At 57.7% G+C, this 19,539-nt stretch overlaps 2 protein-coding genes across 7 annotated transcripts; one reads left to right on the forward strand and one right to left on the reverse strand.

Moving 5' to 3' along the window:
- The first annotated feature begins 1,080 nt into the window (after positions 1-1,080).
- Positions 1,081-5,087, forward strand: LOC140629597 (glyceraldehyde-3-phosphate dehydrogenase). Of its 4 annotated transcripts, none has more exons than XM_072819089.1 (11): positions 1,081-1,180; positions 1,389-1,429; positions 2,979-3,078; positions 3,162-3,268; positions 3,391-3,481; positions 3,594-3,709; positions 3,808-3,889; positions 4,114-4,265; positions 4,355-4,433; positions 4,520-4,701; positions 4,811-5,087. In XM_072819089.1, exons 2-11 carry the CDS (start codon positions 1,407-1,409, stop codon positions 4,878-4,880), a joined length of 1,002 nt encoding a protein of 333 aa, XP_072675190.1. In that variant the 5' UTR covers positions 1,081-1,180; positions 1,389-1,406; the 3' UTR covers positions 4,881-5,087. The 4 variants fall into 4 exon arrangements, with proteins under 4 accessions (XP_072675190.1, XP_072675191.1, XP_072675192.1 ...); XM_072819090.1 differs by having other exon boundaries at positions 1,132-1,180; positions 1,402-1,429; XM_072819091.1 differs by lacking the exons at positions 1,081-1,180; positions 1,389-1,429 and adding an exon at positions 1,782-1,899.
- Positions 5,088-5,983: 896 nt separating this feature from the next.
- Positions 5,984-19,381, reverse strand: LOC140629595 (non-homologous end joining factor IFFO1). 3 transcript variants are annotated; one of them, XM_072819085.1, is made up of 9 exons: positions 18,554-19,381; positions 14,443-14,503; positions 14,188-14,283; positions 12,971-13,111; positions 11,843-12,000; positions 11,578-11,698; positions 11,212-11,307; positions 7,968-8,098; positions 5,984-7,040 (listed from the first exon to the last, which is right to left on the reverse strand). In XM_072819085.1, exons 1-9 carry the CDS (start codon positions 19,324-19,326, stop codon positions 6,941-6,943), a joined length of 1,677 nt encoding a protein of 558 aa, XP_072675186.1. In that variant the 5' UTR covers positions 19,327-19,381; the 3' UTR covers positions 5,984-6,940. The 3 variants fall into 3 exon arrangements, with proteins under 3 accessions (XP_072675186.1, XP_072675184.1, XP_072675185.1); XM_072819083.1 differs by having other exon boundaries at positions 5,984-7,044; positions 18,554-19,378; XM_072819084.1 differs by having other exon boundaries at positions 5,984-7,044; positions 11,212-11,304; positions 18,554-19,376.
- Positions 19,382-19,539: the final 158 nt, after the last annotated feature.

Consider the following 19,539-nt stretch of genomic DNA (forward strand, 5'->3'; position numbering starts at 1 on the left):
ACGGGCCCCTTCCTCTACCTCGCGTGCGGCCGGGGGCGCTTCCCACCGCGTGCCGGAGACCTGCCGGGTTTTTTTCCCTCCTCCGACCGCTCGCCCTGCCCCCCGCATTCCCGGGCGCCGCAGGGCAGGGGCGTCCCTGGCTCCGGGGCTGGCCCGCACGTCCCAGGATGGGGAGGGACTTCCGCCCGCACGTCCCGCGCTCCCGCCCGGCTGCAGCGGCTGAAAGGGGCACTGTCTCCAGGCCCGGGCGGCGCAGCCCTCAGCTCTCCCGGAGCGACTTAGTGGGGGGCCTCCGGCCTGCCCGCCCCCCCGGGCCCAGCCCCGCCCGGGGCCCAGCACTGGTGCACACGGGGCCCGGTTTGTCCCCCCAGTTATCGGCTCTGCGCGCTGCTCCAGCTCGCAGGGCGGCGTGACCTTCAGTGCAGAAGCCGCCCCCACCGTCGGCCGCCTCCGAGCCGCCCCCGAGCCTCCAGGCCCCCCTGCCCTGCGCCTCACCAGGTCCCCGGCCCACAGAGGCCGGGAGCCAGGGCCCCGGGGAGGGGGCAGTGGGGGCTGGGCCGGGCCCGGCGGACGGCGGCCGACCCCCCCCCCACCCCCCCCCCGGGCCGTCTCCTCCGCGGATCCCCCGTCACTACCGCAGAGCCTGGAGAAGTGTCTCAGGCCTCCCGCCTCTCAGTCTCCCAAAAAAAGGGGACGGGGGTGGCGGCGTGCAGCGGCGAGGGGTCCCGGCTCCGGCTCCCCATCCCGCCGGCTCCCAGGGCCCCCCCGTGTCATCCGTGCGGCAACGCCAACGGCCGCGGCTCCCGGAGGCCCTCCGTCGTCCCCAGGAGCCGGCCTCGCGGCCCGCAGAGCTCCCTCGGAGCTCGCCGCCCCCACCGGGCCGGTCTCCGTCCCCTCCCCCACGCCGTCCCCGGCCCACCCGCTGGGTGCGTGCGCGCTGGGGCCGCAGACCCGTCCAAAAGAAAAAAAAGGGGGCCCGGCTACTCGCGGCTTTACGGGCGCACGTAGCTCAGGCCTCCGCGCCCTCGGGCCGCGACTGGGCGAGCGGGCGGGAGGCGGGGCCCGCGCCCCCCCCGCCCCCCCGCCGGGCCCGGCGCTATAAATCGAGCCCGCAGCGTCCGCCGGCGCTCTCTGCTCCTCCCCGCCCGACAGACAGCCGCGTCTTCTGCTGCAGCCCCAGGTAAGGCCGGCCGGGCCCCGCCGACGGGAGCCCCAGGACAGGGCGCCCCGCGGGCCCCGCGTACCCGGCCGCACCTCGGCCCTGCGGGGCAGGGGGCGCGCGGGGGCGGACGGACGTGCCCGAGCGCGGGGTGGGAATGGAGGCGGGGGGGGGGGGGCACCGGGGGGCACCGCCCCGCGCCTTCATGCTCGCCCCCGTCTGTCCGCAGGCGCGTCCCCGAGGCACGATGGTGAAGGTCGGAGTGAACGGGTGAGTTCGGGGCCGCGGGCCGGGTGCGTGGGAGCGTGGCGCGGTGGTCCTACCCCCCCCCAAGGAGAACTCAAGGTCGGCCCGGACCCGCGAGGCGCCGCCGCGGACGGCCTCGTGGCCCCGGCGCGGCCTCCTCCCACCCGCCGCCCGTAATCCCCCGCCGTCCCCGTAATCCCCCGCCGCTTTCTTCGCTTTCGCGCCCTGCGGGGTCACGTGCCGCGGTGCGCCCCTCCCCCGCCCCCTCCCCCGCCCCCTCCCCCGCCCCGCCCCCGCCCCCCGAGCCGGGGCCCCGGGATGCCCGGGCCGGCGGGGGGCGCGGCCCGCTTGCGGTCACCGGCCGCCATGTTGCAACCGGGAAGGAAGCGCAGGAACCGCCGTTAGGGAAGCTCCCGTAGCTTCGCTGCCGCTCGCCCGTGACTCAGCCCTGCTCTGGGCCCGCGGGGTGCGGTCGCCGGCGCCCCGGAAACCAGGTGGGGCGGGGCTGCAGACCTGGCCGCGGACCATCCCTAGGCTGCCGGCGACTTCCCTTGGGGATGCTCCTCCTAGAACATTCTCTGGGGGATTAGGAACAAGGATCCGAGGGTGCCCTCCTGTCTTTTTTTCGTCGTTTTCTTTTACCCCCTTTTTTCTCTAGAGAGAAAAAGGTGTGGTAGCGCAGCTCAGTGCCATGTTGGGGGAGCTGAGTCATGGGCAGTCGGAGACTTTGCGCCACAAGATGGCTCCTGAGGCGGCAGCCCCTTCCTGCACCTTGGCTGTCCTGGAAGCTCTCTTCACCCACGCCCAGAGCTGACCCAACCCTAAGGGCCAGGCTAGAAAGGTCACTGGGAGGATTAGGTGTCCGTGAGCCTTGGGAATCCTGCCCTTCTCCCCATTCCATCTTCCAGAAATCAGATCCCCACTCGTCCTAATCTGGGGTTAAATATAGCCGCCTGACCTTTCTGCAGCGGGGGCCTGGGCTTCTAGTCTTCCACCTCCCCCAGCTGCCCCCCACGCGCACGCCCACACATCTGCTGCTTCAAGCCTGATGTTTAGAAGAGGGCTTAGCAAACTGGAACCGTGAGATTAGGAGGTTGAGAACTACTCCTTTTTCCCCTTTCTCTTTTGGAGGAAGGAATGGGCTTTCCATGGCCAGTTAGTTTCTGACCTTTACTCTTGCCCTTTGAGCTTGGTGATGCCAGGTGTGCAAGTCTTTGCTGCCCAGAGGGTGTATCCTGAAGCTCCGCCAGACCAGAACAAGCATTTCTCAGGGCACAGCTAGTGGGGGGTGATAAACACCATGCACCCGGACTGTGGGGGTGGCCGGAGCAGGGCCCTGCACTGCTGCTCCTCTTTGTGGGGACTGGCGAGTTGGGCAAGTCTTTGAATCTGATCACCTCTTGGGGCAGGTTTCACTTTTTGGCCAGGGTGTCCTGGCAAGGTTGCCCAGAAAGATAAAATTAGACTTCTTGGGACTTCCTGGTGGCTGGGAAGTGCCATCTTCTAACCTCTGGAAGAGAGTAAGTTGGCCTGGGGCTGCTTCCATGCCCATCTCACCTTTTGTTCTTCTCAGATTTGGCCGTATTGGGCGCCTGGTCACCAGGGCTGCTTTTAACTCTGGCAAAGTGGATATTGTCGCCATCAATGACCCCTTCATTGATCTCAACTACATGGTGAGTGCTGCCCCTGCAGCTGAGCTAGGGAGCCGAGCCTGGCTGAAGCGCAGCCCGTCAATGCCCTCCCTTGGTCCCTCCAGGTGTACATGTTCCAGTATGATTCTACCCACGGCAAATTCCACGGCACAGTCAAGGCTGAGAACGGGAAACTTGTCATCAACGGGAAGTCCATCTCCATCTTCCAGGAGTAAGTGTGCAAGACCCAACAGGGAGAAGTTTGTTTTGAGGGAAGATACTAGGATGGGGTGACCACCTCAAGGTTCATGGTACCTTTGTCTTTGAACTTGGCATCTTTGTCTTCCCTCATAGGCGAGATCCCGCCAACATCAAATGGGGTGATGCTGGTGCTGAGTATGTTGTGGAGTCCACTGGGGTCTTCACCACCATGGAGAAGGCTGGGGTGAGTGCCAGGGAGACCATAAAGGTGGAGAAGGGTGACCCTGGGATTTGGTAGGGAGTATGGATGTAGACCAGGAAAGGGAGCCCCTGGATCATAATGACTCCTACTGCAGGCTCACTTGAAAGGCGGGGCCAAGAGGGTCATCATCTCTGCTCCTTCTGCTGATGCCCCCATGTTTGTGATGGGCGTGAACCATGAGAAGTATGACAACTCCCTCAAGATTGTCAGGTAGGTATGGCAGGAGGGGAGTGGAGAAACGGTCCCATAGTACTTGTGCACGTTCCAGGATGGACTTGCTTGACCTTGACTTGCCTACCTCTTCACAGCAATGCCTCCTGCACCACCAACTGCTTGGCTCCTCTAGCCAAAGTCATCCATGACCACTTCGGCATCGTGGAGGGCCTCATGGTATGAGTTATGGGGAAAGTGCCTAGGCCCTTCATTTCTCACTTGGGACTACATTGTTTTCCCCACTTAGAACATGATCCTGGGCTGTGGGGGCTATGGGGCATTGGGGGTTCCGAGGTCCGGTCACTCTATCCCTAAACTCTTCTTAAGGGGAAGAGAGAGGCCAAAGGGTCGGTGAGGCGATGACTACTGGCAGGCCCTCACTCCTTCTCCCTTGTCTCCAGACCACCGTCCATGCCATCACTGCCACCCAGAAGACCGTGGACGGCCCCTCTGGGAAGATGTGGCGTGACGGCCGAGGGGCTGCCCAGAACATCATCCCTGCTTCCACTGGCGCTGCCAAGGCTGTGGGCAAGGTCATCCCTGAGCTGAACGGGTGAGGTTCCTTGCTGCTGTTCTGCCCTGGGCATCTGGGGGGCCAAGGGGAATGGTGCTGACCCTGCTTCCACCCCCTCCCGTCTATAGGAAGCTCACTGGCATGGCCTTCCGTGTCCCCACCCCCAATGTATCAGTTGTGGATCTGACCTGCCGCCTGGAGAAAGCTGTAAGTATGACCTGGAAAAGGTGGTGGCCTAGGGATTAGTCCGCAAAATTGGACCTTGAATAAGCATCTCATTTCTACCTCATTAGGCCAAATATGACGACATCAAGAAGGTAGTGAAGCAGGCATCGGAGGGACCCCTCAAAGGCATCCTGGGCTACACTGAGGACCAGGTGGTCTCCTGTGACTTCAACAGTGACACCCACTCTTCCACCTTCGACGCCGGGGCTGGCATTGCCCTCAATGACCACTTTGTCAAGCTCATTTCCTGGTAAGTGGCCGGCCCGGTGTGGAGCAGCACCTAGGAAAGCAGTTGGGAGTCTGGCGCCCTCTGGTGACCGGTTCAGGAAAATGGGCTTTAATTCTTGATCTCTTTCCAGGTATGACAATGAATTTGGCTACAGCAACCGGGTGGTGGACCTCATGGTCCACATGGCCTCCAAGGAGTAAGAGCCTCCTGGACCACCAGCCCCAGCAAGAACAAGAGGAAGAGAGAGGCCCTCAGCTGCTGGGGAGTCCCTGCCCCAACTTAATCCCCCAACACACTGAGAGAATCTCCTGACCTCCAATTTACATCCTAGACCCCAAGGAAGGGGAAGGGCTTGGGGAGCCCTACCTTGTCATGTACCATCAATAAAGTATACTGTACCCAGCGAAGTCTTTGGAGGTTTTGTGTTTTGTTTTTTTAGCTTATTACAGGGTCTGGGGTAAAGGGGAGGGGAGCTAGGCTGTGTGCCAGAGAGGTCAGTCCAGCCTACCTTAACCAGCAAAACTCAGCCATGGGCCTCCCCTAACAGAAGGCATCCTTCATGACTGCGTGCACACAGCACTCCCTACCAAGGGCTGTTGCTCTTCACTATGGCTTAGTATCCCTCTGGGGCCCCTGGTGCTACAGGATCCTGCATGGCCACTTGAGAGGACCAGTCCATTTTGTCACCAGATACCTGGCCAGCTCTGAGAGCTGTACTGTCTGCAGCCCCCTGGAGGGTAACCTTGCAGAGAAATCAGGGCTTTGGAATTGGGCTAGCAAATCTAACAGCCTTGGCCAGGCTGGGTTACCTGGCCACTGTGAAGCGGAGCCCTAGCAGTGTGGAGTATAGTGACTGCCAGGGTGCAAATTCCACTCTGCCTCACAGCTGTGAGATCTGGAGTAAGTTACTGGCATGTGCGCCCTGGTTACTCCCATCTGCAAGATAAGCCAGTGCCCAGCCCCTGAAGGTCTGGAAGGATTACATTCTGTGGCTGTATTAAGCACTGGGGTAAGTGGTCAGGAAAGTGAGGGTAATGTCCACCTCTAGTACTTTCTCGGGACACATTGAGGGAATCCGTGCCATCTCCCTGGGTGAGGGCTTCAGGGGTGGAAGCACAGGCTGGCCTCAGCCACAGATGGAGGCCCCAGTTCTGCAACTGGAGCCTCCACTGGGGCAAGTTCCTTACAACCTCCCCGCCTTACTTTGTACCTGCTCACATGTAAGGTGATGAACAGTGCGTACCTCCCAGAAGGGACTGTGTAGCCAGCACCAGAAAGTGCTTCAAACAGTGACACACAAGTGTTCAGTAAATACTCTCCAGGTTATTATTAAAGATTCCATTCCAATGTCAGCTCAGCCTTCCTCAGGCAGTTAGGCTGACGCGTCCTCCCTCATTGCCATGTCTCCAGTTTCTCCCAACCTCTTCCCAGTCTGGGACATCTTCTTAGCCTATTGGCCCTCAGTGTATGACAGACACGGAGGAGACAGATCTCCAATGGATGCTTGAAGAGACTAAGACCCTGAGCGCATACACATGCACGCACACACGCACGCACACACACACACACAAGTAGCTTCACCTTTTTCTCTGCCACTCAGCATTGACTGGGAAACAAGCAAGGGCTTCCACTTCCCTCCACAACACTGCACCCAGTCAGGTTGAGAAGCTGCCTGGACCCAGGCTTCATGAGGGAAGGGTCGCAGCTGCGTCTCTGCCATCCACGGGCAGACGGCAGTGAGCACTTGAACGACAGAGGGAGGACAGAACAGCCTACCCAGTCTGTCCTCCTCCCACTGCATGTGTTTATAAGCCATAGAATATCCAGCCTAATCCACTTCATACCAGTACCTGGGCCGGTTAGCACCAGTACAGAATCAGCCAGCTGGCTCGAGGCCAGAGATGGAAGGAAGCTCTGACAACCACATTCCTTACTCAGTGGAGAAAGTAAGGAGCCACAATTGCTCTGGCAGGATTTTAAAGATGAGAAAGTAGCAGACACCCACGCATGAAGGCAGCAGAGCCCCAGCTGTGGTGGGAGTCGCCTGGGACGGGCAGGCTGAGCCTCGCTCCAGACACCTTAGGGCCCTGGAGGCTAAGGACCAGGCAGGAAGGCTGAGGGAGGAGCGCCCCAGTCCCCAGGGGCAAGGCTTGGTGCGGCCAGGCGAATGACGTTCCCCTTCTGTGAACCCCCCTCTGCCTCGGTGAGTTCCCAGCAGGGTGGGGGCCCCAGGGCACCAAGCTGGAGGTAGGTCCCTATCTCATGGAGCTATCAGATGAGACATCGCGATCGGAGTCCTCAGCCTCACTTGGCGGCGGTGGCGGCGGGTCGCTAAGCGGGACCGCAGTGAAAGCAGGAGACTTTCTAGAAAAAAACACCAGTTGTCACCTTGGGGCAGGCAGGCATCCTGCTGAGGCTGGCATTCCTCTTTCCCGTGACTTTATTCTCAGACGGGCCTGTGAGCACCATCTCAGGCAAGGACAGGAGGGCCACAGAGGCAAGGGTGGCCACAGGGTAAGGGAAGCAGGGAAGGGTCTACCCACTTCTTCTACCCCACTCTGATGGGATATGGTCCCTGTCTTTATCCTGTGGACTCTGGGAGGCTCAGAGTTCAGAAATATCTCAAATTGCGGGGTGGCTCAGTCAGTTAAGCATCTGCCCTCGGCCCAGGTCATGATCCCAGGGTCCTGGGATCGAGCCCCACGTCTGGCTCCCTGCTCAGCGGGGAGTCTCCCTCTCCCCCTGCTGTGCTCACTTGCTTGCTCTCAAATAAATTTAATTTAAAAAGAAGTATCTTAAATCATACTATGAGAGAGGTTGCCTGAGCCCAAGTGCACAGACTTGATTTATGTCTATCTAAATCTACTATGTCTAGTATTTTTGTGACTTTTTAAAATTTACTTTTTTGTAGAGGTAGAGCTTACACAGGGTTAAATGCACCAATTGTAGCCCTGGCTTCAGATAAAAATCTGCCCCCACACCTCTTCTGTTCCCTACCAATTTTTAGCTGCTCCTAACCAGGGGAACCACCAGGGTTAGTGGCATTGGGAGGTTTGGGCTGTCCAGCCACAAATGGGCACACACCCCTTATCCGCCTGCTAAGGGAGAGAAGGTTGTCGGGCTGGCCTGACATACCAGGTGGCCTCTAAGGGCCTCCCATCACGATGCATGGGGTCTCAGGGTCACAGGGCCTCTGGTCCACCACTCCCCTGCCCCGCCCGTGCGCACCCTAGGAAGAAGACTCGGAAGAAGGCAGGCCAAGCCCCCACTCCAGGGGAGGTCCTCACCGGTCTCCAGACTGTGTGATGAGCCGGCGGCAGGTCTCCATCTGCACGTCCAAGCCTCGCTTCATGCTGCACATCTCCATGTATTCATGCAAGTGTCGGTTCATGTCATTCTTAGCTGTGGCCAGCTCCAGCTGTGGCAGGGGCAGGGCAGGGCCATCCAGGTCAGCGTTGTCCTTGCCCCAAACTCCCAGGAAGCTAACACACCAAGAACACCACCAGGGGGTGGGGGGTGGCAGGCGGCCGTGGGTGAGGGCTCAGATTAAAAATAAGCCAGGCCAAGTCAGAAGGCACCCAGTGTACTCTCATTCCTCCTAGTTGTCCTGGGAATCTCTGCCTATGGAGGAAGGCAGAGGCCTCTGCTACGGACCCTCTCTGATGAGAGGAACGTGCATGTGAGCAGAACAGAGAGCCCGGCGGCCGTCTGCGCACAGCCTTGCCCCCTCACCGGGCTTCCCACATGGCCCTGTACAAGGCTGCACCCCATCTGTCTCCCTCTCTCATTCAGGTGCTCCCAGGAGGCCAGCCATGGGTCGTATTCATCTCTGCCTGTGCATGCCCAGCACCCTGATGGGGAAATCACTTAGTGACCCCCGGGACATAGCACAGCACAAAGGGGGCCCTCCCGCTTGCTCTGCTGGAAGAGGCTCAATCCTCTCCTTAGTACCCTCTTGTCTCACCTGTGAGCCAACTCAGCATCTAACAGAAAGAATGTGGCCACAGCCAGTGTCCTATTGGTTCTAAGATGTATCCCCATTCAGGAAACGTTCCAGGAAACGTTCGTGAGAAAATGGGGGCTCAGAATCAAGGAAATACGGCCTCCTTCACAGAGGTAGAGCTGAGAGGCGGGGCAAAGGCGGAAAAGATCTGGGCCAGAGACAATCTGGACCTCTCTTTGTTTGGGGTACAAAGGACAGGGGCCAAAAGGAGAGGCTGAATAAAACTGCTTGAAGGAGATTGGCCTGGCTGCCTGAGAGCAGAGAAAGGGTAGGAAACTACCCATGAATAATCCAACTTGGATAGAGGAAACCACCCAGAACTAATCCAAACTGGACAGGGAGAGGATGGGAACTCAGAGGAAGAAACAAATGGGTCACAGGGCCAGACAGAAGAGATGGTGGCCTGGTGCATCGGGAGCCCCAGTAGATACAGCTTGGCTGGCAGCCTTGACTCCAGAGCTGGGACACGGTAGCAAGCCAGAGCAGCAGGACATGCCCACCCACCACTCAATCCAGGAAGACAACCGGGGGTTACCAGCTTTTGTTCAGATGGGCTGCTGCCTCACCCCAGTTTCTCTAGCTCAGGGGAGCAGGAGGGGAAGGGGCTAACTTCCAGAGGCCATCACTCACTAGGACAGGAAAGAAGGAAATGAAGCAAATGTATTCTATACAAAGACAAGGCTAGATCTCCACCAGTTGCCGCTATGTATCTGTGTGTGTCCCCTTATTTATCTCACACGTCTAAAGCAGGGGTGAGAGAAGGCAGCCACCACACGCTAGGAGGTGTCCAACAGCCTCCACTGAAAATCGCAGCCTTGCTCTGTGACCAGAGGGCGGCATAGGGCTGGGACTCAATGGAGAGGAAGCAGAAAGGACAGCAGGAGCTCCTTCCACCCTCCACCTGGCCCTGGCTTTACCACTGATAATGGGAAATGCACCTTGCCTTCATCCCAGTCACCCCAGGGGTCACCAGGGCCAACATTGCACCTAATGCCCCCCGTCAGCTCTCCCAACACCTCTCCTAACACCATCTCACTGCAAGAGAAGAAGACTGCCACGTGGGTGTCAGCAAGTGGATGGAAAGCAAGTGGCTCCCCACCCCCTCCTCATCGGGGAGCAGACACGTGGCTGCAGGCCTTTAATACTCAGCCTCGGGCAGGGGCAGCCCGGGTGGCTCAGCGGTTTAGCGATGCCTTCAGCCCAGGGCATGATCCTGGAGACCAGGGATTGAGTCCCACATTGGGCTCCCTGTGTGGAGCCTGCTTCTCCCTCTGCCTCCCTCTATGTGTAGCTCTCATGAATAAATAAAGTCTTAAAAAAAAAAAAAAAAAAAAACTCAGCCTCTGTCTGCCTGGGCAAGAGACAAAACAGGTGGTTTAAAGAAGAAAGACCGGGATCCCTGGGTGGCGCAGCGGTTTGGCGCCTGCCTTTGGCCCAGGGCACGATCCTGGAGACCCGGGATCAAATCCCACGTCGGGCTCCCAGTGCATGGAGCCTGCTTCTCCCTCTGCCTATGTCTCTGCCTCTCTTTCTCTCTCTCTCTCTCTGTGACTATCATAAATAAATTAAAAAATTTAAAGTAAAAATAAAAATAAAGAAGCAAGACCATGTGATATGTGTTGGGAGAACACACATGTAGAAAAATCATCTGTCAACTTCCTTCTCAAAATGCAGGCAGTGTGAGAGCAGCAAGGATATATATATGCCACATGGGCTTGAAGAGAGGCTGAGAGTTACAGGCCCACAGCCTCTTCCCTAAGTGAAGGGCCCTCCCCGTGAGCAGGAGGCCCCCCTCCACCCAGAGTACCACAAACCTCCCTCAGTGGCTGCAGGCCTAGCTCTAACTTAGAGCACTGCTTCCCTTGCCTGCTTCCAAAGGACCCTCCCGGCTAGGGAATGACAACAGAGGTTCCTCCATCAGCCAAAGGGCTGAGCTAGGAAACAGAAAAGTCACAGTCTACTTAGTAGCCGCTGCTATCACCCAGACAGTACTACTGATAATTGTAAAACCGCCATGCAGCATGCTTACTAGGAGGCAGGCACTGCCCTCAGCTCATTGCCTCATTTAATTTGATCTTCAGACCAGCTTGTGAGGGGGTTGTGATTCAGACCCCACTTGACAAATAAAGAAATAGGCTCAGAGAGCGGAAGTAGCCCATTAGAAGCAGGAGCGGCAGAAAGTAAGTGACAGGGCTGAGACTAGAACCCACATCTGGGGCAGCCCGGGTGGCTCAGCAGTTTAGCACTGCCTTCAGCCCAGGGCCTGATCTTGGAGACCCGGGATCAAGACCCGCATCGGGCTCCCTGCATGGAGCCTGCTTCTCCCTCTGCTTGTGTCTCTGCCTCTCTTTCCGTGTGTCTCTCATGAATAAATAAATAAAATCTTTAAAATAAAAAAAAAAAGAACCCACATCTGTCCACCCCCCTCCAGAGCCTGAAGTCTTAAGGCTCCAGCCCCACAAAAGAGAGAGAGGGAAACGCCTGGTGTCTGGCACCCTTGGGGTCACAGCTTCAACCCCCAGCCTTACCTCTATTTGGTCAATGGTTTCCTGATATTCTTTCTCCCGGGTCTTGAACAGGGACTCTGTATCTTTAATCACCTTCTCCAAACTGTCTTCCTGCTGCTGGAGCAGACAGGGAAGCAAGGGCGAGGCCAGAGAGGAGGGTGGGATGGGGTGTTGCACAGGGCCGAGGCAGGAAAGAGAGAGAGAGAGAGTAAGGTTAAAGGAAGCTGGAGATGGCAGAGAGGATAAAGGAGAAGGGGAAAAGCAGGTAGAGGATGGAGGCCACAGAGGGAAAGCAGCGACTGCAGGGAGGAGGGGGAGGGGACGGGACGTCCAGCTTGAGGTGGGGGGCAGGCCTGGCGGGGCCCCGAGGCAGAGAGGGGCCATTACCTCTCCCTGTGCCTCTGCGGCTGCCATGGCATAGCCTGAGAAATCCTCCCAAAGCAGCAGGGTCTCCTCAGTTTCCTCCCAAGTCAGGCTGTCACAGTCGTCCTCAAAATCATACTCCCTCCTAGAGACAGGGAACCCGCTGTCAAGGAGGGCGGGGGCCTTTCTGCCAGAGGAGGGCCACTGTTGGGGGTGGGAGGTGGGTAGTGGGGGCTCCGGCCTCGGGATGGGGGCTGCTAGAGGTGGGCCTGCAGGACTCAGGACTCACAGCTGGTTGAGCATGCGCTGCATCTCCTCGTTGATGCTGAGGGCTGTGCTCTCCTCCTCATCCCCATCGGGCTGGCGGGGCCCATCACTTTCCGACAGGGAGGTGTCCTCCTCGATGGCAGCCTTGCGCTCCCGCTTCCGCCCCCCCATGGATGGGACCTTAATGGGAGACAAGTGCAGAGACTACAGAGACGAGGCCGGGTGCATGAGGAGAAGGGCGGATGGGTGCCGGCAGGGGTTGGGTTGGGGGATTGGGGGTGGGGAGGGAGCAGAGAAGCGTGAACCAGCGGGAGGGGGGGGTAGACAGGGACAGAGAGAGAAGACACAGTTACGACGACAGCAACAGACACTGGAATTACCGAGAGACAGGCGGATAGACACAGATGGGGACAGGGCTGCAGACTGAGAAGGAAGAAAAAGAAGAAACAGAGAAAATAGGGCAGTAAGACCAGGGGAGAAATGGCCCTGGGGCACCCACGGTAGATGTGCAGAATGACTACGGAGGATTTGTTTGCTAAAAAAATAAAAATTAAAAAAAAGCCTTTCTAATGAGATGACGGAACCAAAAGGCAAGTTTCAGGCTGCAAGGAAGAGGAGGACCCGGTATATACAAAGGAGAACCTGAGTCTCATGTCCAGATCTGGGAAGCCGCAGAAGGGGCAGAAAGAAATGGAGCAAAGAGGGAACGAGATAGAGAAAAGGCGGAGGAAGAGCAAGGAGAACGGAGATGGGAGAAGTCTAGGCCCAATAGCCCAGCAGGTCAAAACTGATGGCCAAAGGCCAGGGTGGCTGAGAAACTGGGACGGGACATTCAAAAGCTTGCATGAGAGCCAAACTAACCAGCTTCTTCTGTGGAGGAAGCAAGAAAAGATGAAAGGAAGAGAGGAGAGGAGGCGGACAGAGGGGGAGAGAGGGAGGGGGAGACGGCGTTAGAGATGGCTTCCGAACCTTCTCTTCAGAGGCTCTTCTTGCCCCCCAGCCTAGTCCCACGGAGGGCCCCCACTGCCGGGGTAGGGCCCCCAGGAGGATGAAGGAAGGACCCTGCCTGCGCCCCCCTCCCGTGAGGAGCTGAGGCACTGGGCAGGCGTGGGCAGGGGCCCAGGGCCTGTGGGCAGCCCCACCCCCTCACCTGGAATATCTTGATCATGTCCTCGCAGTTGCGCTGCTGGGCCACGTCACACAGTTTGGCGGTGATGTCAATGCGGCGACAGATGTCCATATCTACCTTCATGGCCTTTTCCTGGATCTTTGTATCCAGCTCAGACAGGTTCTGTCCAGGGAAGGTAGGGTGCAGTGAGAGGGCAGCCAGTACCCTAGACGAGCCCCAGGATGGCCCTGGCAAGATCCTCATCTTTCCAGTCACACACCACCATGGCCCCCTCTTCCTGAATGCCTTCCCTGCAGCACTCATGGGCTGCTCATGCCACAGACCCCCTGGTTGGACAGGGAGCCCTGGAGCGCACAGCCCAGGACCCACAGGGGCTCCCTCCTAGAACTGATGCTCCCAGTGAGACCACTGGGTGTTACAAAAGTGGAGGAAATATTGCCAGAAGAAGAAGAATGGCTAACACTCATTCAGCATTAAGTCTGTGCCAGCACGGTCCTAAGAGCATTACAATCTCCACAGTCACTCTGCAAAGTACATGCCTTTACTATCCCATTCCACAGAGGAGGACACAGAGGCAGAGTGGTGAAGGAATTCACCAAGGCCATACCACAGAGCTGGGCTCTGGGTTCTTAACTAACCGCTTGACAACCTCTAGTTATGATGGAGGCCATAGTGCCTCTTGGATACGACACGGAGCCTTTTGTTCCTTCTTTTCCTTTCTCTTTTTAAAAATATTTTACTTATTTATTTGTGGCAAGGACAGAGAACGCAAGTAGGGAGCAGAGGGAGAGGGCAAAGCAGGCTCGATGCCAGGACCCTGGAATCATGACCTGAGCTGAAGGCAGTCACTTAACCGACCAAGCTGGCCAGGTGCTCCCTTCTTTTCCTTTTGAACGAGGGTGGCGTAGGGGCAGGCAGAGGTAGATGGAAGCATAGTAAAGTGGGTGAGGAGGGCAGCCCAGGTGGCTCAGCAGCTTAACACCACCTTCAGCCCAGGGCGTGATCCTGGGGACCGGGAATCGAGTCCCACATCGGGCTCCCTGCATGAAGCCTGCTTCTCCCTCTGCCTGTGTCTCTGCCATTCTCTCTCTCTCTCTCTCTCTCATTAATAAATAAATAAAATCTAAAAAAAAATTTTTTTTTAATGAAGTGGGTGAGGATGGGGTCCAGGAAACCAACAGGCCCAAACCAGAAAGGCCTTATCTGTCTGGTCTCAGGCGTGAGGTAGCTGCACTCACATTGCTCATGAGCCCCTTGAAGACCACTAGCTCAGCTTTCAACTGCTCCACCTTCATGGCCAGCTCCTCTTGGCAGGCATCAGCCTCTTGGGCTTCCTGAAGTTGGGGAGAAAGCCCTGCCTGTTAGTGGTGCTGTCGATGCAGAATGTAGGTGAAGACAAGGAAGGGCCAGGGGAGGACAGGGTCTGGGAGGTTGCTAGGGGCCGGGTGGGGAGGAGGAAGGGTGGAGGGAGCACAGTGGTGGGCAGCCCTCACCTCCTGGAGCTCATTCACTCGCTCCTGCAGCTGTATCCGCACAGTGTACTCCTCTTCCCACCTGGCAGACATGGGGGACAGGAGGGAATGTAGGTGTGGGGTCCCACCCCACCCCACAGCTCCCTGCCTCCCACCCCTCTGGCTCAGGCCTCTCTTACTCTAGGTCTCGTGCCCTAGATGCACAGGGGCTGTGGACAGGAATGGCTGGCCAGTCTGTGGGTGGCCAGCTGCAGCTGTCGGGTGGCTCCGTGCCTCCTGGCAAGTGCAAGCTCACCAGCTGCCTTCCCAGAACCTCTGGGCCAGGAACTGGATTTAAGAGCAACTGCTACCACTCTGCACCCTTGCAGCGCCTGTCCCTCTCAGGCCCTGGCCCAGCCAGCTGCTTGGCTGGCCTTCTCCCCACTGCGGTCCACCAGCCCGGCCCCCCACCTTCGGTGGCACAGATCCAGTCTCCTGCCTCCTGCCCGCACCAGACCAGGGCTCCTCTAGCCCACTGCCCTGCCTCTCGTGGTGCCACTTAACGCCAGAGAAGCAGCTGCAGGACATACACCACATCCACAGGGTAGGTCAAGAGCCTGGGAGCAGACACTGAAAGTCTGTACCCTGCAAGCTCCAGAAAAGGCCCACACAGAGCCCCTGAAAGCGAGCAGTGGAGAGGTGATGGGGCTGGCCCTGAGGTGTGAAAGCAGTGGAAAGCTGGGGTTCCCAGACACCCAAAACCCAAGGGTAGGGAAATCAAAGTACAGAAAAGCACCTCTGCCAACCCGATGGGTAGGAACCAGAAGCGGCATCTCCTGGAATTCCAGGACTAGGACCACAAGCAGAAAAGAGGCCCCCTTGGCCACAGGCAGGCTCTGCTGCGTAGGGCTAGGGTTCTCCCTGGACGTGAGTCCCTGGCAAGCCAGTGCACAGGCCGTGGCAGCGCAGAGGCAGTAGGACAGTGCTGGGGGCGGCACGCTGCGGAGGGTTTCAGGGGCCTGCTAGGGTGCCCAGACCCCACTCACACAGCCTCCACTCAGACAGCCTATCACCTCCTGCCACTTCTTCCAGGCTGAGGAAGGAAGCCATGGTACAAGAGAAGCCACAGGATTAGGATCAGAAAGGGAGCCAGAGGCTGCAAAAAGGATAGCAAGAATACGAAAGGCTGACCAACAGACAGATTCTGCAGACATGGGATTTACTCCTCCCTCTCCCACCTCACCCCCCTCTCCCTTCCTGGGCTCTGCCCGCAGCCTCTTCCTTCCATGCCCTCCTGCTCCTCACTGGGCTCTGCATTGCAGTGCTCCTAAAAATAACTCCTCTACATCAGCAAGTGCCCCTCCTCGTGGAGCCAGCCTGGCCACCACCCTGCCAGCCCATCACGCAACCCAGCTCCCCAGCCTCTTTGCCCTCTGCCCACCCTTCCCCGCTGTCCCCATGTCCTTCTTTCTTTTGCTCTAGCATTCTCCATCAGTTAGTCAGTCAGGGCCGGGGAGGAGCCCTAGCAGCATCAAGTTATATCTTTACATAGATAAGACTTTATCTTTTCTGGGCCTGTGGGTTTTTTCATTGACAGCCTGCAGGTGTGGGATTCAGTGCCCTCATACCCCTGAGTCCGTGAGTCCCTGGAGGAAGCAAGACTGGCAAGGGGACAATAGCCCTGGGCAAGATGCACTGGGAAGGGCAGGAAGCAACAAATTCAGGTAGAAATTTAAATAAGGAAGATAGGGAAAGATTGAGGTGAACAAAACCTTAGAGTTGTTGTTGTTGTTGTTGTTGTTGTTTTAATCTGAAAATAATTCATATGGAAGCTTACTAGAATTCTTGAAAGTTTGTTTGTTTGTTTGTTTGTTTGTTTATTTATTTATTTATTTATTTATTTTCAGTAACTCTACATCCAAAGTGGGGCTCAAACTCACGACCCTGAGGTCAAGAGTCACGTGTTCTTCTGACTGAGCCAGCCAAGGCGCCCCTGGACGCTTACTAGAATTCTCTGTTCTCCAGCCAGACTTTCCCACGAGTAGGTTCCTTCCAACCTCCATTCAAATCTGGTCTCACAAAGTTCCCTCGACATGGGTAGAATTTGAGCCATTTCCATGAATTCTATGTTTACTAAAGACTTCCCTCCCAAATAAACGGTATCCTTGAGCAAAGTGAGGAAGCAGGGGCCATTCCTATGCTGGAAAACTGAGGCCAGGAGAGATCCACCCAAGGTTGCACACAGCAGGGGGAGCTGAAAATAGAACCTGGGAGGCCTCAGATTCTTCACAGTTTACTGCTAAAGCTCTACCCATGCCTTCCAGGCCACAGATAGGAGCTTCAGTGTTGTTTTAAAGAGAACAGAACGAGGGCACAGGATCTGGGGTGGAGGAACGAGTAACTGCCAGTGTCACGTACCAGACAACTCTAGCTGCAGGGCCCTCTGCACAGCAGCGTGCTGCAGAGCGATGAGCTCATCAATCCCCAAGGAATAACTCTCTGCTGCCCTGGACAGCTGGACCAAGGACAAACACTCTTTCAGTTAAGAAAAAACAAATACCCGAGAACAGCAGTTGTTTCTGTGGTTATGGGTGCATTCCAGAACTGTCCGTGTTCTGCTGCTGGCAATGTTAATTAATTCCTGCAAGGGCAGGGGCAGGGGCAGGTGCTGGGGCTGGGCCAGGGGCTGGGGCAGGCTGGTTCTGGGTGGCATCTGAATAATGGAGAGAATGGTTTAGGAGAACTGAGACTCCCAAAGGCACTTATAACACGGGCTACGATGAAGGAAGCCAGCATGAGGACAGGACTCAACCTCAGAAAGCCTGCTGGTCTGCAATCTGCTAGACTCTGGCAGGTTACAGATCCCTGAAGGCTGCCCCCAGACCCTGGGGTAATCTCTGGGAGCATTTAGCCAAGCCCCAGAGGACACCAATCTCAGCTACACTGGGCTGCAAGGGTAGTTCCCAGGCTTGCCCACAAGGGGTCAGAGTAGTCAATTAAGAGGTTAACCATGATGGCTCCCAAAATAAAGCCTCCTGCTGACATGTCATCTTCCTTCTCAACCATGGCATCCCTCACGAAGTCTACAGAGGGCTGGCTGTGTTCATGCTCCTTCCTCATGGCCTGGTTATCAACCCTCTAAGGGATCCACTTGATATACAGCCAGCACTAGCATCACATCCCTTCCCCTGGCCCGTTGTGCTACCCTGCCAGTCCCCTGCAGAAAACCCAAATCGTCTTCCTCAGACAGCACAGGGCCTGGCCCCCAGCTGCCTTATACTCACAGGGTGTGTCCATATTCTCAACTTTTCCCCACTCGGTTCCTCTGCTGGCTTCATTCACATTTCGTCATCCTTTGGCTCTCTGCACTTTCACAGATTCCCCCAGCTTCCACAAGTCCTGTGACAACTACCAGTCCTTTCCCCCTTCCCTAGCAAATTCCTTTTCCCCCTTGTTTTCTGTTTTCTTTTATTATTTTCTTTTCTTTTCTTTTTTATTATTTTATTTTTTACTTACTCTGAGCAACGTTCTGGGGTCCCAGAGCCTTTTATATGGAACTGGGGTAAGTTCCCAGTTTCCATCGACATTGCTTTGGGAAACCCAGAGCAGTGGCAGGGTCGCCCACTCCGAGATGCAGCCCCTCCCTTACCACTCCCTTCTATTTTCATTTAGACTCCCAAATGAAAGCTCTATGCTTTGTCTCTTACTTTTGATCAGTATGTGGAGCCTCTATCACAAAACTGCTCTGAGGGCTGCGCCTGGAGAGGCTTAGTACCCCAGATGTGACCACTCAAACGCGTGTCCCTTTCACACAGCACACGACCCCACAGTTAACGCAGTCATCCAAACACTGCAGCCTAGATGAGACAGAAAGAAAAGCCACAAGAAAAATATGTATTCCCCACAATCCTCCGCTTAGAGAATCCTTCTTCCTGTCACGAGTGCGACTTCTGCATTCCCTGTGGATTCCCCTCTTCCTGTACCCAGTGCCGTCTGTCTACCTCCAAGCTCCTCCTTACACAGCAGGAACTTTACTCTCCTATTCCTCCCTGATTCTTGGGCCGCACTGCTGTCCTCTCCAGCACCCACACCTCGTCCTGGCCCCATGTGTGGCATGACGCTGAGCCCGGTCCCCACCTTCCCGGTCCCCTACCTCCGCTTGTACTCGTCCCGCTCGCGCTTCACTTTAGCCAGGACGTTGTAGAGCGCGCGGATCTCGGGGGTGATGGTGTCGATCTGGACGCCCACCCCGTCGGGATGCACCCACGACAGGCCAGGCCCCTGCACCAGCGTGGGCTCCAGTCCCGGCCCGAGCCGGCGGGCGTGAGAGAAGGACCAGATGGTGCCGGGCATGAAGCGGGCTGACGAGGAGTAGGAGGTGGAGGTGGAGGTGGAGGGCGACGAGTGGCAGGCCGCGGAGGGCACGAGGGGGCCGGCTGGCGACCGCGCGGGCGAGCCAAGCACCCGCGCCGACGGGGTGCAGACGGCGGCCGGCCGGGCGCTCAGGGGCAGCCCAAGGGGCCGGATGGGGCTGACGAAGCCGGTCTGCACGGCCTGGTCGCGGCGAGCCAGGCCCCGCCGGCCCTGCTTACCCTCCTCCAGCGCCTGCTGCAGCTGCTTCTCTAGCAGCCGGTTGCGGCGCTCCAGCTCGTGCACCTTGGCCAGGAAGCAGCGGAAGCGGAGGTTCAGGGTCTTGAGCACGTTGATGTTGGAGCCCAGGTCGTTGCGGAGAGCCATGGCGGCGGGGGGGGCCGGGCCCGGCCCGGGCGGCGAGTAGGCAGCCGGGCCGGCCGGGGCGAGCGACGACGGGGACACGTCCCCTCCCCCGGCGAAATGGTCGCCTCCCAGAGGGTCCCCCAGCGGCCCGGCCAGGCCCTGCTGCTCCTGCTGCAGGAGGAAGAGATTGGGGCCGAATAACGGATTCATGGTGGCGTCTTCTGCTGGGAGACGGACACCGCTACAGGAGCAGGGATGGAGGGCGAGGGGGAAGAGCCAATGAGGCGCCAGGCGGACGCGGGGCAACCAATCAGACGGCCCGGCGGTAGGGGCAGAGGTCACGGGGGCGGGGCAGGGGAGAGAGGAAGCCAATGAACGGCCGGGCTGGAGGCTGGCACCGGGATCTTTCCGGGTCTGAGGCTG

Source organism: Canis lupus (genome assembly GCF_048164855.1).
Source record: "Canis lupus baileyi chromosome 25 unlocalized genomic scaffold, mCanLup2.hap1 SUPER_25_unloc_1, whole genome shotgun sequence".
NCBI classification, from domain to species: Eukaryota; Metazoa; Chordata; class Mammalia; order Carnivora; family Canidae; genus Canis; species Canis lupus.